General features: G+C 40.5%; 1 protein-coding gene across 3 annotated transcripts in view; it reads right to left on the reverse strand.

Annotated features, from left to right (window-relative positions):
- The window catches only part of LOC134357362 (uncharacterized), a 41,834-nt gene that overhangs the window by 21,566 nt on the left and 2,042 nt on the right, over positions 1 to 18,226 (reverse strand). The window contains exons 2-4 of one of the 3 annotated variants that reach the window (XR_010020601.1): positions 8,083 to 8,136; positions 7,641 to 7,746; positions 4,924 to 5,845 (exon numbers count right to left, since the gene is read on the reverse strand). Coding sequence is in view for 2 of the 3 variants with exons in the window: in XM_063068834.1 (XP_062924904.1) it covers positions 4,924 to 4,971 (48 nt within the window). In the remaining variant the exon portion in view is untranslated. Of the gene's footprint in view, positions 1 to 4,923; positions 5,846 to 7,640; positions 7,747 to 8,082; positions 8,137 to 18,226 lie in introns of those variants that run through there. The other 2 variants (XM_063068834.1, XM_063068833.1) reach the window with 2 other exon arrangements.

Genomic DNA, 18,226 nt, shown 5'->3' on the forward strand with positions numbered 1-18,226 from the left:
ATAGAGGGGAAGCCTTTTAGGACCAAGGTTAGAAAAAACTTCTTCACACAGAGAGTGGTGAATCTGTGGAATTCTCTGCCACAGCAAACTGTTGAGGCCAGTTCATTAGCTATGTTTAAAAGGAAGTTAGATATGGCCCTTGTGGCTACAGGGGTCAGGGGGTATGGAGGGAAGGCTGGGTTCTGAGTTGGATGATCAGCCATGATCATAATAAATGGCGGTGCAGGCTCGAAGGGCCGAATGGCCTACTCCTGCACCTATTTTCTATGTTTCTATGTTTCTAACTAGTTTGGTGATAGGTGACGCCAAGTAGGTGGGAAAGGTAAAGGTTTAAGAAGGAATTTGAAAAGAGAGGAAAGTAGGCCATAGGAAAAAGGGAATGAGGAGGGGTACTGGGGGAGGTGATAGGTGAGGAAGAGAGTTAAGTAATCACAGTGGGGAATAGGAAAAGAGGGAAGGAGGCGGGAAAAATACAGTAAGGAGAAACCAATATTCATGCCATCAGGTTGGAGGTTACCTAGACAGAATATGAGATGTTACTCCTTCACCCTGAGTGTGGCCTCATTGTGGCAAATGAGACAGCCATGGATCAACATGTGGGAATGGGGATGGGGATAGAAATTAAAATGGTTGGCCACTGGGCAATTCTGCTTTTGGTGGATGGCGCAGAAGTGCTCGAAAAAGCTGTCCCCCATTTTAAGTCAGGTCTCACCAATATAGGGGAGGCCGTATCAGGAGTACAGGATACAATAGATGACCCCTACAGATTTGCAGGTGAAGTGTTGCCTCACCCAGAAGGATTGTCGGTGGTCCTGAATGGAGGTAAGACAGTAATGAATGGGCAGGTGTAGTATTTCTGTTGCTTGCAGGGATATGTACCAGGAGGGAGAGGAATGAAGAAGGATGAATGGACAAGGGAATGACAGTAGGAAGTGGAGAGTGGGGGCTGGAGGTAAGGATGTGTTTTGTAGGATCCCATTGAAGGCGGCGAATGTTGCAGAGAATGATGTGTCAGATGCAGGGGCTCATGGAATAGTAGGTGAAGACAAGGGAAATTCTATCCCTGTCAAGGTGGTGGGAAGATGAGATGAGCGTGGATGTTAAGGAATGGAGGAGATGTGAGTAAGGGGGCATCAATGAAGGAGGAAGGGTAACCCCATTCTTTGAAGAAGGACGTCTCCGATATCTCTGAAAGGAAAGCCTCTTCTAGGAACAGATGTGGCAGGGATGAAGGAACTGAGAAATGGGAATAGCATTGTTACAGGCAACAGAGCAGGAAGAAGTATAGTCAAGATAGCCATGGAAGTCGGTAGGTTTATAAAAGATGTCGGTAAACTGTTTGTCTCCATATGATTATGAAGACACGTAATCCTCTTCTATTGTCATTTAGTATTGCATGCATTAAGAAATGATACATTATATGGAGACATAGAGATCGTGAGAGGTGTCAGAAATGAATGAAGTGAATTTAAAGGCAGGGTGGAAGTTGGAGGTAAGGATGATGAAATTGATAAGCTCAGTGAGGATGCATGAAGTAGCACCAATGCACTTGTCAATGTAATGCAAGAAAAGTCGAGGACCATTACAGGGAAGGCTTGAACACGAACTGTTCTATGTAGCTAGGGCCCATGCGGATGTCCCTGGCTATCCCTTGAGTTTGGAGAAAGTGGGAGGAACTGAAGGAGAATTTGTTGAGGATGAGGATCAGTGCTGTCAGACAGAGGGTGGTGATGGTGGAGGGGAACTAGTTTGGTCTTGTGTTGAGAAAGACGCTGAGAGTTTTAAGGCCTTTTTCTTGGGGGGGGGGGATAGAAGTATATAGGGAGTGGGCATCCATGACGAAAATGAGGTAGTCAGGGCAAGGGAACTGAAAATTGTTGAAGAGATTGTAGGCATGTGAAGTATCGCGAATGTAGGTGGGAAGGGACTGAACCAACAGGGATAGAACAGAGACAAGGTATGCAGACACAAGCTCCTTGGGGCAGGAGCAGGAAGTGGAATCCTGAAAACAAAAGCAGAAAATATTGAAAATATTCAACAGGTCATAAACGTATAGAATAAGAAACAGGCCTGGGAGAGAAAAAATTTTTCACCTGCAGTGATACAGTGAAAGTGTGGGGGGGGGGGTGGAGGAGGAGAGCAAACAAAGGGATAAGAGAAACTCTTTGATATAGCAAAACCAAATAAGTTATTGTGGAAATGAAATAGGCAGATTTTGCTTCTTTATCCGTATTGTGTTGCTAACAGCACATCTATAGAGCATGTCCAACAGGCCAACCTATAGCAATAGAAAGAAGAAGATTGGGACAAAACAACACCATAAATGGCCAGTTCTGGTACAGACAGACAGAGTGGGAAAAAAAAATATATATAATAAAGGAGAATTCACTATATTGCTCTGAAGGCTTCAGTGTTTCCAAGTAAAAAAAAATGAGGTGTGTTGTTCCTGGAGAGTGCAATAGACCTTGTTTAATGGTGCAGGAGTCCACAGACAGAAAGGTTAGTTTAGGATTGTTAATTAAATTGCCAGGCAATCAATGCTCAGGGTCACTCTTGCAGACTGTTCTTTACAACTGTAAAGAGTCAAATGGTTTAATGCTGTAACTTCTGTAAATTTTACAAGTTTGGGGGATTTGTAACTCCTCTATCTTACTTATTTATATGCAGTTCACTTTATTAAACTAATGTATTGGTCTGCTTCTAGTATTGCCTGCCGTTTTACTAACCTGCACACAATCGGCCTTCAATTTTGGTGACATCAGCACGTTCTGAGATTGAAAGCAGCATTATTTTCAATTTCAAACTTGACTTTTGCCAATTCATTAAGTTTTACGGATCAACTATTTCTACAAATATACTTTATAAACATTAATTTTTGTTTAGTCCTAGGATTTCCAGCTGATCCAGTATCTCATTCAAGATACCTAAGTAACTTATTATCATGCATTTTAAAAAATTTAACATATCTGGAAAAACTCAATTCTTCAATTCATCGTCACTATTTGCGACAGTGAAGGAGAGTGACTGAAGGTCAGAACCTCAATCCAGCACAATTCACAGTCTGCCCACAGCAGTGATTCTTGCCTTCCTATATGTTCCTGAGACTTGGACTGACATAAGCAGTTATCTCAAGACACTGGAGAGATACTGCCAGTGCTGCAATGGTAGTGCCTTTTCCAGAGAAACATCACCATAATTGAGGCCCTGATTACACTCAGTCATCTCCAGGCAAGTTAAAATCACTCACGTGTCTTACACCAGACTCCAAAGAGAGATTTCTTGTGCAGGAACAGATCACCACGAAAATAAAAGAACACGTTAAGGTATATGCTTAAAACCTCCTTGGGAAAAATATTCAACAGCCTTACTGACTCCTAAGAATCCCTGGTCCACGGATACACAAAGGTCAGAGGGAGCATTCCTAATAGCACTGAGATCCTTGAGCCCATGCTTTAGTTCTCACAGGTGGTTAGTATAAGAGGTGGAATCCGGGCAACTTGAACTACCAACCTCTTCGCTCCCCTCAAGCACCTACTATCCCAAATGTGAAAGAGTCTGCAGATCCACAAAGGCATTATCATCTACTCCAGAATCTAAAGAACTGGAGTGGAAGTTAGACATCAATTCCAAGGTACCACCTAAGAATAAGAGTGATGGCAATTTCAATATGACTTGTAAGCAACCTTCAGATTTCTAAGTTCCAGGTTATAGTTTGGCTGTTACAGCAGTGTTACCTTCTGCAAAGCAGGGAAGATTATGCCACAAAAAGTGCGTGTCCAGCAACATAATGATTAGCATTGCCCATCTTTCTGTCTGAAAGCCAACTGCACACTTAGTCCACAAAAATAACATGACCTCTACGGATCTTTCCAATGAGTCACCTTCATCATGTGCCATGTCTTGACCATGATTGCTCTTGGCAAATTTTTCTACCAAAGTGGTTTGCCATTGCCTTCTTCTGGGCAGTGTCTTTACAGGACAGGTTATCCCAGCCATTATCAAAACTCTTTAGTGATTGTTTGCCTGGTATCAGTGGTTGCATTACTAGCACTTGTGATATGCAGCAGCTGCTCATATGACCATCCACCACCTGCTCCCATGGCTTCACGTGACCCTGACTGGGGGGGCTAAGCAAGTGCTACACCTTGCTCAAGGATGATTTGCAGGCTTGTGGAAAGATGAAGCACTTTACACCTCCTTTGAGTAAAATGCCTTGAATCATAAATAAAATTCACATGAAAACCCTTTAAAGAAAATGCATATGCAGACACTGATTTATGATGTTACAGAACTTGTTTCATAATGTAAGCGGGCCAAATTTCAACAATAAAAACATGAAATATTATATGCTATGAGTCAACAGAAATTTAACACTTAAATGTGGGCACACCTAAACGGTTTAACCTAAATTAATGGATAATTTGTCTTAGTTACCAACACTGACAATTTCTTCCTGCTCCATCAGTCAGTCAGATCCACATTAAACTTCAGATGCTACACAATGCTACCAACACAAGACTTCCACTAAAGAAAATACAAACTTAAAAATAATAAACAAAATATGAATCAACACATTGCAAAATCTCATGACAAAAATTATAATGTGCGCATTAAGGTACAAAATAATTAAATTTTCAATTCCTTAAAAATACACTTTATACATGTAGTTATTGAAAGTATATCTAAATATTTAAATTAGCTCAATGGTTAATATTCAAGCTACAGCTACACTGGAGGAAAAAATAGAAATTTAAAAACTACACTAAGATTTTTGATATATTAAGGAAAGAATAAATTGCAAATACCCATTGATTTACAGTCCTCTACTAGGAAGAACATCATTTTTGACCTTCCTGGTCATGAGATTTAAATAACAAAGCAGCTTGTCTTATTGTAATATCTTCATCTCAAATGTGTTTTTACCTGATTTTTAAAAAACTGAAATGATCCAGTTCTGAACAACTCAGACATCTTCTACGAACAATCTTGAATTTTGATTTGGTGGCGATGTCGTGCAGGCAAAGTACAACATAGATACTCCATTTGGGTTCCAACATCAACTTTATATTCTTGCACATTCTTAGTAGTTGGTAGTGGAGAGCGAAATTTCCAAATGGCATTAACGGTCTGGAGACTTTTGTACCAGGATCTTAAAAAAAAGTGAACTTTAGGCTTTGTTACCAAATAAATCTCCTTCTATAAAAAGAAAAAATGACTTGTGGAGCTTGAAAAAGGAACAGCAACATGGAGCTAGTTGCAGCCTATGAGTAATTCAGAATCTACATTAATAAAGTTCAATGATAAACCAATTCTACTTTTCCAAATATCTGACTTTGACAGTGTACATTTGATAATACCAAATACAACATTTTCTTTTTTTCAGATGAAAAGCAGTTGTATTTATCTGATCCAGGCATTTCACTCATTGCACAGTTAATAAAGTTAACACTACCCATGGTTTGACAATTGAACAAAAAAATAGTATCTTATTCAACACAATAACTCCTTGTGCAAAATTTCCCCTCAGGAGAAAGATCCATTGTTAGTGGCTACATACCATCAGGGATGCAATTTCAGTTTCTTCTCCCTTGAAGTTACAATATAGATTCAGCTACACTCAATGGCCTAAAATGGAATATCAGTGCCTCACCACACACGACGCCCACAATAATGTTCAAGCAAATTGTTGGTTCCCATTAAACATGAAAACTTTCTCCACAACCACAGGTTCCTTTTATATTTGGATTGTGAAAGACAAATTCACTTGCAAGTTTATTTTCTGTGTAGTCCATTTCTGTTCCTAGGAGTGTCAACTGCGCTTTCTTTTCAATGAATATTCGAACACCTCAAAGAGAAAATTAAAGCATTATATGACTATCAGGGGAAAAGTTCAAATGTACATTTAGCTATTTGTATACTGTACAACAGAATTACCACTAGAATCCCCACACACCCCAGGATCAAGTTTTGACGTCCTATATGTTATCCATATGCTGCCCCCTAGAGGCATCATCTGAATATCAAGCAACACACATCAAAGTTGCTGGTGAACGCAGCAGGCCAGGCAGCATCTATAGGAAGAGGCGCAGTCGACGTTTCAGGCCGAGACCCTTTGTCAGGACTAACTGAAGGAAGAGTGAGTAAGGGATTTGAAAGCTGGAGGGGGAGGGGGAGATGCAAAATGATAGGAGAAGACAGGAGGGGGAGGGATGGAGCCGAGAGCTGGACAGGTGATAGGCAGAAGGGGATACGAGAGGATCATGGGACAGGAGGTCCGGGAAGAAAGACGGGGGGGGGGGTGACCCAGAGGATGGGCAAGAGGTATATTCAGAGGGACAGAGGGAGAAAAAGGAGAGTGAGAGAAAGAACGTGTGCATAAAAAAGAGTAACAGATGGGGTACGAGGGGGAGGTGGGGCCTAGCGGAAGTTAGAGAAGTCAATGTTCATGCCATCAGGTTGGAGGCTACCCATACGGAATATAAGGTGTTGTTCCTCCAACCTGAGTGTGGCTTCATCTTTACAGTAGGGAGGCCGTGGATAGACATGTCAGAATGGGAATGGGATGTGGAATTAAAATGTGTGGCCACTGGGAGATCCTGCTTTCTCTGGCGGACAGAGCGTAGATGTTCAGCAAAGCGATCTCCCAGTCTGCGTCGGGTCTCACCAATATATAAAAGGCCACATCGGGAGCACCGGACGCAGTATATCACCCCAGTCGACTCACAGGTGAAGTGATGCCTCACCTGGAAGGACTGTTTGGGGCCCTGAATGGTGGTAAGGGAGGAAGTGTAAGGGCATGTGTAGCACTTGTTCCGCTTACACGGATAAGTGCCAGCAGGGAGATCAGTGGGGAGGGATGGGGGGGACGAATGGACAAGGGAGTTGTGTAGGGAGCGATCCCTGCGGAATGCAGAGAGAGGGGGGGAGGGAAAGATATGCTTAGTGGTGGGATCCCGTTGGAGGTGGCGGAAGTTACGGAGAATAATATGTTGGACCCGGAGGCTGGTGGGGTGGTAGGTGAGGACCAGGGGAACCCTATTCCTAGTGGGGTGGTGGGAGGATGGAGTGAGAGCAGATGTACGTGAAATGGGGGAGATGCGTTTAAGAGCAGAGTTGATAGTGGAGGAAGGGAAGCCCCTTTCTTTAAAAAATGAAGACATCTCCCTCGTCCTAGAATGAAAAGCCTCATCCTGAGAGCAGATGCGGCGGAGACGGAGGAATTGCGAGAAGGGGATGGCGTTTTTGCAAGAGACAGGGTGAGAAGAGGAATAGTCCAGATAGCTGTGAGAGTCCCAGCTGTAAGCCTGTCCATGGCAAACCTCAATACCAGGAAAGAGTGTTGCCATGATTTCAGGGTAACTGCTTACATTTAAGTTTTATGTCTAAATGCTCACTTTTTAGGTCATTCTAATAGATTCTAAAAACTCCAGCAAAGCTACAAGAAGTAGTACATTACAGTTTCGTTGACAATATCTATTAATTCCTTAGCAGCATTTGTCAGATTTTGAAAATGTGAGGAAATGTGATCGAGATCAATTTCTGGTGTATGCTAAAGTATTTACAAAGTATCACAATACACAACCAATGTAACAAAACTGATGGAAAATATTTTAAGAAATGTACACAATAAGATTACTTACCATCCTGGATTACTTCTTCATCTGAATCTCTTTTTTCCTTTGTGTATTCCAAAGTATAGGACAGACCATTACACCCTCTGGTTCGCACTCCAATCTTCAACCCAATCTATCACAGAAGATAAATGTTTTTTTTTGTTCAAAATTTTCAACATTTTCAATTCTATAGAAAATATTTAAACATATTTAAGATATATTTCAACACACTCTTGTAAATGGGTTAAGAATTCAGCTTTAGTAACAGCAATTTTCTCCACAATTAAATAATATTTTTAAAACATTTCTTAACTCCTTTTTCAATTTTTCTAAATGGATATACTCAAAATAGGGATACTTAAAATGAATGTTTATTCCAATGATCAATTTTGAATTTACGATAAAATCTATTTTCTGAAACAACAGCTTTAACTATTTCTGACAATGCATTATGTCCGATGATACTTACATATTCAGGCTTTTCCCGAAGCAGTTGCTTAATTTTATTAACAGCCAGAGGGGTCTGGGTAAGGAGAGAAAACAATAATTCAATGTAGGTTTCAATTTTACTGTATTTCCTATACAATTGAAAAGCTTCATTACTATGTTTCCATTTAAGTTGATAACTATAATATACTTTTCCTCTTCTTTTAGGCTATGCACTGTGGAAATTCACTTGTTCAAATGATGACTAGAACTTTTTTTAAGCTAGCTCCCAGTTATTTTCTCAAAGTATGTGCTGTAGCTGTAATTACTTTCTCATTGTAAAAACACTGATGACTAATAGGATAGAAACAAACTTTCAGAACAGATATATGTTTATATTTATAAAGTAACTACAAAAAGTAATTACAGATTTAGAATTTATATTTGCTAATAACGTGTGTGTAATGCAGCAGAGACATAACATCAAATGCATTTGAGTCCAGAAGTATTAGCTACAGATTGATAGAACTAATTACTTAGAAACTAATAAGAATGTAATATAAATGTAACTCCAAGTCCAGCTGAAGGTTCAAGTCCGTTTCCCAAAGCTTACCTAGTTCTTCATAAGACTACTGGTTTGTTGCTTTAAGAGCAATGGAAAGTACATTGACTGGTTTCATCATGGCCTAATATGGGAACACCAATGCCCTTGAACAGAAAAGCCTACAGAAAGTAGTGGATACAGCCCAGTCCATCATGGGTAAAGCCCTCCCCACCGTTGAGTGCATCTACACGGAGTGCTTTTGCAGGAAAGCCGCATCCATCAAGGACCTCCAGCATCCAGGCCATGCTCTCTTCTCATTGCTGTCATCGGGATGGAGGCACAAGAGCCTCAGGGACCACACCACCAGATTCAGGAACAGTTATTGTACCTCAAACCAGAGGGGATAACTTCACTCATTCCCATTAATGAACTGCTTCCACAACCTAAGGGCTTACTTTCAAGAACTCTTCATCTCATGTTCTCAATATTGTTTGTTTATTAGTTGATTTATTATTTCTTTTTTTGTATTTGCAGTTTGTTGTCTTTTGCATACTCGTTATCTGTCTATCCTGTCGGGTGTGGTTTTTCATTGATTCTATTGTGTTTACTGTGAATACTCACAAGAAAATTAATCTCAGGGTTGCACATGATGATGTACTTGTACTTTGATAATAAATTTACTTTGAACTTATTAAGGCTCACAAAAAAACCGTTCTGGTCTCCAGTAACCAGTTTACCACTTACGGCTCTCAGTTTAGATTTGTCAGAGAAATTATGAACTACATCTTGGAGTAAGGCAGGTCCCTCTGAATCAAGTTATCAGATAACATCAAAGACTAATGACTTTGCATCCATATAAGAGATTATCTTTAGGAGCCAGTTTAACAATTTAGCTATGCTGATGATGAGGCTGAACTTGAATCACAATTTTAAACTGTATCAGAATTTGTATTCACTTGTTAGCTGCTCATGAGGTTGATTAATAAGACTATATTTGAGCAACTTCTAGGCCAGAAGGTGCACAACTTAGCACAAAACAGCACTGTGAATAGCATGACCAATCATTCTATGCATGAATGCAGAGTCACCCCAGCTACAGAATGGATGCACAAAATATTCCACAGGAGGGCAATCCCCCCACATGCTGCATTTGCAAAATCTATTTTCTTCTGAAGCCCATTGACTTAACAAAGTTCTAAGCTCTGGATACTGGCTGAACACTTCAAACCTAACCTTTAGATAACACTTTCAAAGTCAAAGTCATGCCAGCTTAAGTGTTCTTGAAAATTTAAAAATTCAAAATCTTGTAATTTCAACAGCAAGATATGTTATTAAAATACTATATTGTTAGTTTACGTCACAATAAATGTTTTTTTCATAGTGCTCATTTTGGACTTGAGCACACCTCTGCTTGGGCCTCACCTAATAGTTAGATACATGCACATTCACCAACTACAATAATGATGCTAAAATCCCAATTTTTCCCAATCCTTAATGAAGCAAAGGTGCACAGCTGTAGAGTCCAACTAGGATGAGGAATCATCTCTGCATCACTCAATAGGTGTAGATACTAAATCATCTGTGATCTCAGTCTCAAAGGCCAACGTTAGACTGTCTTTAAAGAGAGTGAACCCTCGCAAGGCAGAAGGTCCCGATGGAGTACCTGGTAAGGCTCTGAAAACCTGTGCCAACCAACCAGTGGGAGTATTCAAGGACATCTTCAACCTCTCACTGCTATGGGCAGAAGTTCCCACTTACTTCAAAAAGGCAACGATTATACCAGTGCCCAAGAAGAATAATGTGGGCTCTCTTAATGACTCTCGCCCGGTAGCACTCATATTGGCAGTGATGAAATGCTTTGAGAGGTTGATTATGACTCAGACATCCCACTCTCCCGCATATTAATAGCAGCTCCCTGACGCCCGCAAATTATATACAATATCCTGGAAATGAGAGGGAGAGCAGGAGCGGGCATCCTGATAGGTCTACTTAGCACAAAGAGAGAACAATCAGTTTTCTCTGTGGGCGGGCTTTACAGTCAATCTCTGTCTCTCCATTAGTTCAATTTAGTGTCCTGCACTGCCATGGCAGAGTGTTTCAAAAAAAGAAAATACAAAACACACTTCAGCCCAGACTACACTAAAGTGTACCCCTGCCTAATAGGGGTCAAAAATAATGACAGTGTTGCTCGCTGCACTGTTTGCAACAGTGACTTTTCTATTGCCCATGGTGGGTTAGGACTGTAAAAGACATGTTGAGGTGAGTTTAACAGGTGTCATTTGTTCATTAGCATAGCTAACGTTATTTAAACTAGCTGGCTAGCTGCTAAGGAGCTACTCTATTGCAGACATCCCACCTCTCCGGGAAGTTCCGGGAGTTTCCCGCAAATTGATGGTGCTACCTCCCTGAAATGAGTTTTTGCAGGGTGGGATGTCTGATGACTAGACTGAACTCCTGCCTCAGTAAGGACCTGGACCCATTGCATTTTGCCTACCGCCACAATAGGTCAATGGCAGATGCAATCTCAATGGCTCTCCACACGGCAATCTCAATGGCTCTCCACACTCCACCTAGACAACACAAACACCTATGTCAGGATGCTGTTCATCGACTGTAACTCAGCATTTAATACCATCATTCCTACAATCCTGATTGAGAAGTTGCAGAACCTGGGCCTCTGTACCCCCCTCTCCAATTGGATCCTCGACTTCCTAACCTGAAGACTACAGTCTGTGCGGACTGGTGATAACATATCCTCCTCGCTGACAATCAACACTGGCACACCTCAGGGGTGTGTGCTTAGTCCACTGCTCTATTCTCTGTATACACATGACTGTGTGGCTAGGCATAGCTCAAATACTATCTACAAATTTGCTGACGATACAACTATTGTTGGTAGAATCTCAGGTGGTGGCAAGAAGGCATACAGGAGTGAGATATGCCAACTAGTGAAATGGTGCCACAGCAACAACCTGGCACTCAACGTCAGTATAACGAAAGAGATGATTGTGGACTTCAGGAAGGGTAAGACGAAGGAACACATACCAATCCTCATAGAGGGATCAGAAGTAGAGAGAGTGAACAGCTTCAAGTTCCTCAGTGTCAAGATCTCTGAGGATCTAACCTGGTCCCGACATATTGATGTAGTCATAAGGAAGGCAAGACACTGTCTATACTTTATTAAGAGTTTGAAGAGATTTGGCATGTCAACAAATACACTCAAAATTTCTATAGTTGTAGCGTGGAGAGCACTCTGACAGGCTGCATCACTGTCTGGTATGGAGGGGCTATTGCACAGGACCAAAAGAAGCTGCAGAAGGTTGTAAATCTAGTCAGCTCCATCTTGGGCACTAGCCTACAAAGTACCCAGGACATCTTTAGGGAGCAGAGTCTCAGAAAGGCAGCATCCATTATTAAGGACCTCCAGCACCCAGGGCATGCCCTTTTCTCACCGTTACCATCAGGTAGGAGATACTGAAGCCTGAAGGCACACACTCAGTGATTCAGAAACAGCTTCTTCCCCTCTAGCATCTGATTCCTAAATGGACATTGAAGCTTTGGACACTACCTCACTTTTTTAATATACAGTATTTCTGTTTTCTGCACATTTTAAAAAATCTATTCAATATACGTAATTGATTTGTTTATTTATTATGTTTTATTTTATTTATTATTTTTCTCTCTCTCTCTCTGCTAGATTATGTATTGCATTGAACTGCTGCTGCTAAGTTAACAAATTTCACGTCACATGCCGGTGATAAAAAACCTGATTCTCATTCTGCTGTGAACCCAAATATTAAAGTTACATTTGTTGCTTTGAGGATTAGGCCGAGTAACTCTTTGAGCTGGATCTGCCATTCAATATCATAGGTAACCTAGCTGCTGGATGCATTTCTACTTCCAGTTATTCCCTGAATAACCCTTTATTCCCTGAAAGACTAAAAATTAAGTTTGACCTTGGATATATTCCACAATTCAGCATCCCCAGGTCTCCTAAAAATTCATGATATTCAGAAGAAGAAATTCCTTTCTTTTATAATCTTTTTTATTGAGTTTCAAATTGATAAATATACCAATGATAATGATACAAAGAGATCGGGATTACATTAATAACGGTTAACGTATAGACACAGACTCCAAGTAACATATTTAATTTAAACCTCCCAATCTCTAATAACTGAACATGAAAAAGATTCAAAAAAATTTTTTTATACCCTACACTGAAAAAAAAACAAAACAGAAACTGGGCTGCCATATTTCATCGGTTAAAATCGTTATTTGTCATTCATTCCGGTCCTCTATACACAAACAAAAAGTTATTAAAAAGGATTTGGAAAAAGGTCAACTTACATCATATGAAAATGTTGAACAAATGGCCTCCAAGTTTCTTCAAATTTAACCGAAGGATCAGTGGTACCACTCCTAATTTTTTCCAAATTTAAACATGTTATAGTTTGGGAAAACCATTGAAATGTAGTAGGGGGATTAGAATCTTTCCATTTAAATAAAATGAATCTTCTGGCTATTAATGTAACAAATGCAATCAAACGACAAGCTGAAGGGGGATAAATGAATAAAGTCTATCACTGGTAATCCAAAAATTGCAGTAAAAGGATGAGGTTGTAAATCAATATGTAAAACTACTGAAATAATATCAAACAACACACATCAAAGTTGCTGGTGAACGCAGCAGGCCAGGCAGCATCTCTAGGAAGATGTACAGTCAACGATTCCGGCCGAGACGCTTCGTCAGGACAAAGGGTCTCGGCCCAAAACGTCGACTGTACCTCTTCCTAGAGATGCTGCCTCGCCTGCTGCGTTCACCAGCAACTTTGATGTGTGTTGCTTGAATTTCCAGCATCTGCAGAATTCCTTGTGTTTGCGAAATAATATCAAAGATGTCTTTCCAATATTTTTTCCAAAAGAAGACAAGACCAGAACATATGTGTCAAGGAAGCTACCTCAGAATTAATGGGAAAGAGAACTTCAGGTATCTTTACCCATAGAGAAATGGAAGAAAATTCTCTAACTAGTTAACACTTCTTCAATGTGCGCTAGACACGCTTTGATACATTTTAAGGTGGTTTATAGGGCCCATATGTCTAAGAATGTTAACTTGTTTTTATGGTCATATAAATCCTGTCTGTGACAGATGTAATTCAGAAGAAGAAATTCCTAATTTTTGCCTTAAGTGAGAAATCCTTAATCTAGAGACCGTGCCCAGCAGTTCACACCAAGGAAAATAGCCTTGCAGTATCCACACTGTTAATGACTTTCAGAATCTTACGTTGTTCACTAAGGCCATTCTAATAAACTCCAGTGTACATGGACCCATACTAACTCAATCTCTGACCCTTAAACAGCCATATCAAGCAAGAATTTGCCTTGTGGGCCTTCTCAAGGCAAGTATTATCATTTCTTCAAAGTTGCTGGTGAACACAGCAGGCCAGGCAGCATCTCTAGGAAGAGGTACAGTCGACATTTCAGGCCGAGACCCTTCAGGACGAAGGGCCTCGGCCTGAAACGTCGACTGTACCTCTTCCTAGAGATGCTGCCTGGCCTGCTGCGTTCATCAGCAACTTTGATGTGTTGCTTGAATTTCCAGCATCTGCAGAATTCCTGTTGTTTGCGTTATTATCATTCCTTATAAGAATAGTACAGTGCTCCAGATGTGGTCTAACAAAAACCCTATACAGTTTCCGCAAGACTCTCCTACTTTCATACTACAACCTTACTTACCATTAAGGTCAACGTGCCATCTGTCCTTAACTACTACTGTAGCAACATGCTATTTGTGTTTACAGTACAAGGTCATCCAACAGCTTTTATTAGTTTCACAAATTTAAATAATCTCTCTGCAAAAGTGAATATCCTCACATTCCCCCATGGAACAGAATATCCTACTCACCCTCATTCTACCTACTCACTTAACTTACCTACAATATCATTGCAGACTTAGTCTCCTCACAAACTACTTCTCTGTCTATCTTATATTGGAGGAGGAATTGATAAGTTTCTGAATGGAGTTGACATAGTTGTGTCCAGAGCAAGAAATTTAGTCAAGACTAGAATTAATAAAGTGCAGTCTTTAGCTAGCTAAATCAACAGTTTTGTATGTGCACTGCTGATCTGTGCTAAAAATTTCAGAATGTGGTTAAGTGGATTTGATGCTCATAGAACTGACTGTATGCAGGTCAAAACTGAACTAAACAAAGAAAAATAACACTGCAGCACAATCATGTTACTTCAGATCATCTCAAAGCATCCCATAATTTGACACAGGACTGACTGCAATATAAATCCCACATAGTTAAGCAGCTTTAGAATACAACAGTTTCAAATCTTTAATAGAAGAGCAAATAGATTTTATATTGCTTCCTCGGGTCCCTAAGCCCTAATCCCAACTAGGCTGCCCCCTCCACCAGAACACCGTTCCTGTTATGCCCCCAGCAGACCCCTATCACCACCACTCCCAAATACCCATCTCCAACAGCTCCATCCACCATGATATCCCTCTTTCTTTCTCTCCCCCACAAGAACACGTATCGAAAATACTCCATCTCCCTACAGTTTACATCCCCACACTGTGAAATAGAGCTGTCACCTGGAAATCTGCCCTCCAGGGTGAAGTTAGAGACCAGAAAGAGACCCTATGCCCAATTCATTCATGCAGACCAAGGTGCCTACTGAGCAAGTCCTATTTGCATGCATTTGGCCTATATACCTCTAAATCTTCCCTATCCACATATCTGTCTAAATGTCTTTTTAGATATTGTAATTTTGCCCACCTTTACCCCTTTCCCCCTTGGAGCGCATTTCATATACCCAACACCCTCTGTGGAAAAGTTGTATCTCAGGTCCTCTATCTTGGGGGAAAAAAACTGCAACCTTTTATCTATGGCCCTCATTATTTTATAAACCTTTAACTGGCCACCCTTCCACCTCCTCGCTCCAGGGAAAAAAAGCCCCAATCTATCCTTGTAGTTCAGCTGCCTAATCCAGGTTAACATCCTTGTGAATCGTTTCAGCATCCTTTCCAATTTAAGGACATTCCTCCTATTGCTGTGCAACCAGAACTGCACACAACATTCAAAGTATAGTCTTACTGACCTCTTGTACAGTTGTAATATCCTAACTCTTATATTCATTGCCCTGACTAATGAAAGTAAGTGTATCAAATGCCTCCTTCATCACCCTTACTATTTGTGTCACCAATTTCAGGGAACTACTTACTTGCATTCCTCTGTTCTGCACTACTTTCCAAGGCCCTTTGCATTTACTGTTCAAGTCCTACCCTGTTTTTCCTTCGCAAAATGCAACACTTTGCACTTGTTCAAGTTAAATTCCAGCAGTTAAGTCTTTACTTCACTTTCCCAGTTGGTCTGGATACTGTTGTATTCTTAGGTAATCTTCCCTATTCATTAAGCTGCCAATTTTGACGTCATTTGCAGAGTTACTAATCATGCTATAGTTACATTCTCACCCAAATCATTAATGCAGGTAGATGATGAACACTGATCCCTGTAGTAATACTCTGAAAACAACCCGCTATTATCACTCTCTGCCTCCCACCACCAAGCCTAATTTGTATCCAACTGGCTCACTAACCCTGGATCCCATGTGATCTAATCTATGACGTGGGACCTCATCAAAAGCCTTTCTAAAGTCCACATATAAAATCTCTACTGCAATGCCCTCATCAATCCCCTTTTTAAAAAACCTCAAATTTGTGAGATATGATGTTCCACACACAAAACCCCCACTGACTATCCTCATCGGTCCTTACTTTTCCAAGTGTAGTCAGATCCTCTCCCTTAGAGTCCCCTCAAGCAATCTTCCCACCCCTGATCTGCCGTTCCCTGACTTGTCCTCGTAGCCCCTCTTAAATAATAGTTTAATATTAGCTACCATCCAGTCTTCCAGCTCCCCCATTCCTTCCTGAATTCCCTAGCTTCCATGACCTTCTCCACAGTAATACATACGAGATATATTTACTTGAAGCCTCCACACACATAGTACCACATTGATCCTTAAGCAGACCCATTTTCTTCCTAGATACTCGTTTGTTCTTAAAATACTTACATAATATTTGAAGATTCTTTATCAGATTATCTGTTAAAGCTGTCTCATGTCCTCCTTTTGTCCTGCTGATTTCCCTTTTAAAAGTACTCCTACGTTTCTTAAAACTCCTCGCAGGATCCACCTGATCCCAGCAATCTTTTATTCCCAAACAAATCATTAAGATCCCTTGTCAGCCTGATTTCCCTAATCTTTCCAGTTTTGTTCTTCACCGTAATAGAAACATGCTGGCCCTAAACCCTCCTTAACTTACAATTAAAAGATTCCCTTCACCAACAAAACAGCTTTTCCCAAACAACCTTTGCAGGTTCCCATGTGATGCCATTAAAATTAGCCATTCTCCAATTTAGGACTTTAACTTGTGCACCAGTTCTAACTATTTTAAAAGTAATAGAGTTACTAGCACTGGTCACAAATAGTTGTGCAATTTGAGTACCCCTTATCTGAAATGCTTGGGGCCGGAAGTGTTTCGGATTTTGAAATATATAACAAGTTAAGCTTGAGATCACCATCATTTCTGACTCAGTTATATGCTGCCGGTTAGCCGTCTTTACCTTTCACTTGTTTGTCATGCATATGTACTGATAGTCGTTCAGCCTGTTAAGATTTTCATCAGTGATGATCTTAGCAAACTCATCAACAATTTCTCTGCTGCTTTGTGATCAGATGTGTTATTACCATAGATCTTTAAAAATTCAATGCTGTGCCTTTTCTTAAATTTCTGCAATTAGCCTGCTGAATATTCACAATTATCTTCAAATATCACAAATGACCTGACTTGGTCCAACCAAGCAGAGTTCACTGCCAAGAAGGTCAACCAGCGCCTTTACTTCCTGAGAAAACTAAAGAAATTTGGCCTGTTCCCTAAAACGCTCACTATTTTTTTATAGATGCACCGTAGAAAGCATTCTTCTAGGGTGCATCACAACCTGGTATGGAAGTTGTCCTGTCCAAGACCGAAAGAAGCGGTAGAAGATCATGAACACGGTGCAGCACATCACACAAACCAATCTTCCGTCCGTGGACTCACTTTACACCGCATGCTGTCAGAGCAGTGCTGCCAGGATAATCAAGGACATGACCCACCCAGCCAACACACTTCTCGTCCCTCTTCCCTCCGGGAGAAGGCTGAGGAGCTTGAAGACTCGTACGGCCAGATTTGGGAACAGCTTCTTTCCAACTGTGATAAGACTGCTGAACGGATCCTGACCTGGATCTGGGCCGTACCCTCCAAATATCTGGGCCTGCCTCTCCATTTCTTTGCACTACCTGACTTTCCATTTTTCTATTTTCTATTTATGATTTATAATTTAAATTTTTAATATTTACTAATTTTTACTATTTTTAATATTTAATATTTGTAATCTAGGGAGTAATTCTAGCACAGAATCAAATATCAGTGTGATGACTGTACGTTCTATTATCAATTGTTTGGCGACAATAAAGTATAAAATATTTCAGTTTGTTGTGATAGTTCTTGGCTTGTTTCATACTCAGGATATCGTTAAGTAGCATACATTCAATGATGAATGCACTCTTTCAATACGCAATCAAAATATTAATT

This window comes from Mobula hypostoma, chromosome 16 (assembly GCF_963921235.1).
Source record: "Mobula hypostoma chromosome 16, sMobHyp1.1, whole genome shotgun sequence".
NCBI lineage: Eukaryota > Metazoa > Chordata > Chondrichthyes > Myliobatiformes > Myliobatidae > Mobula > Mobula hypostoma.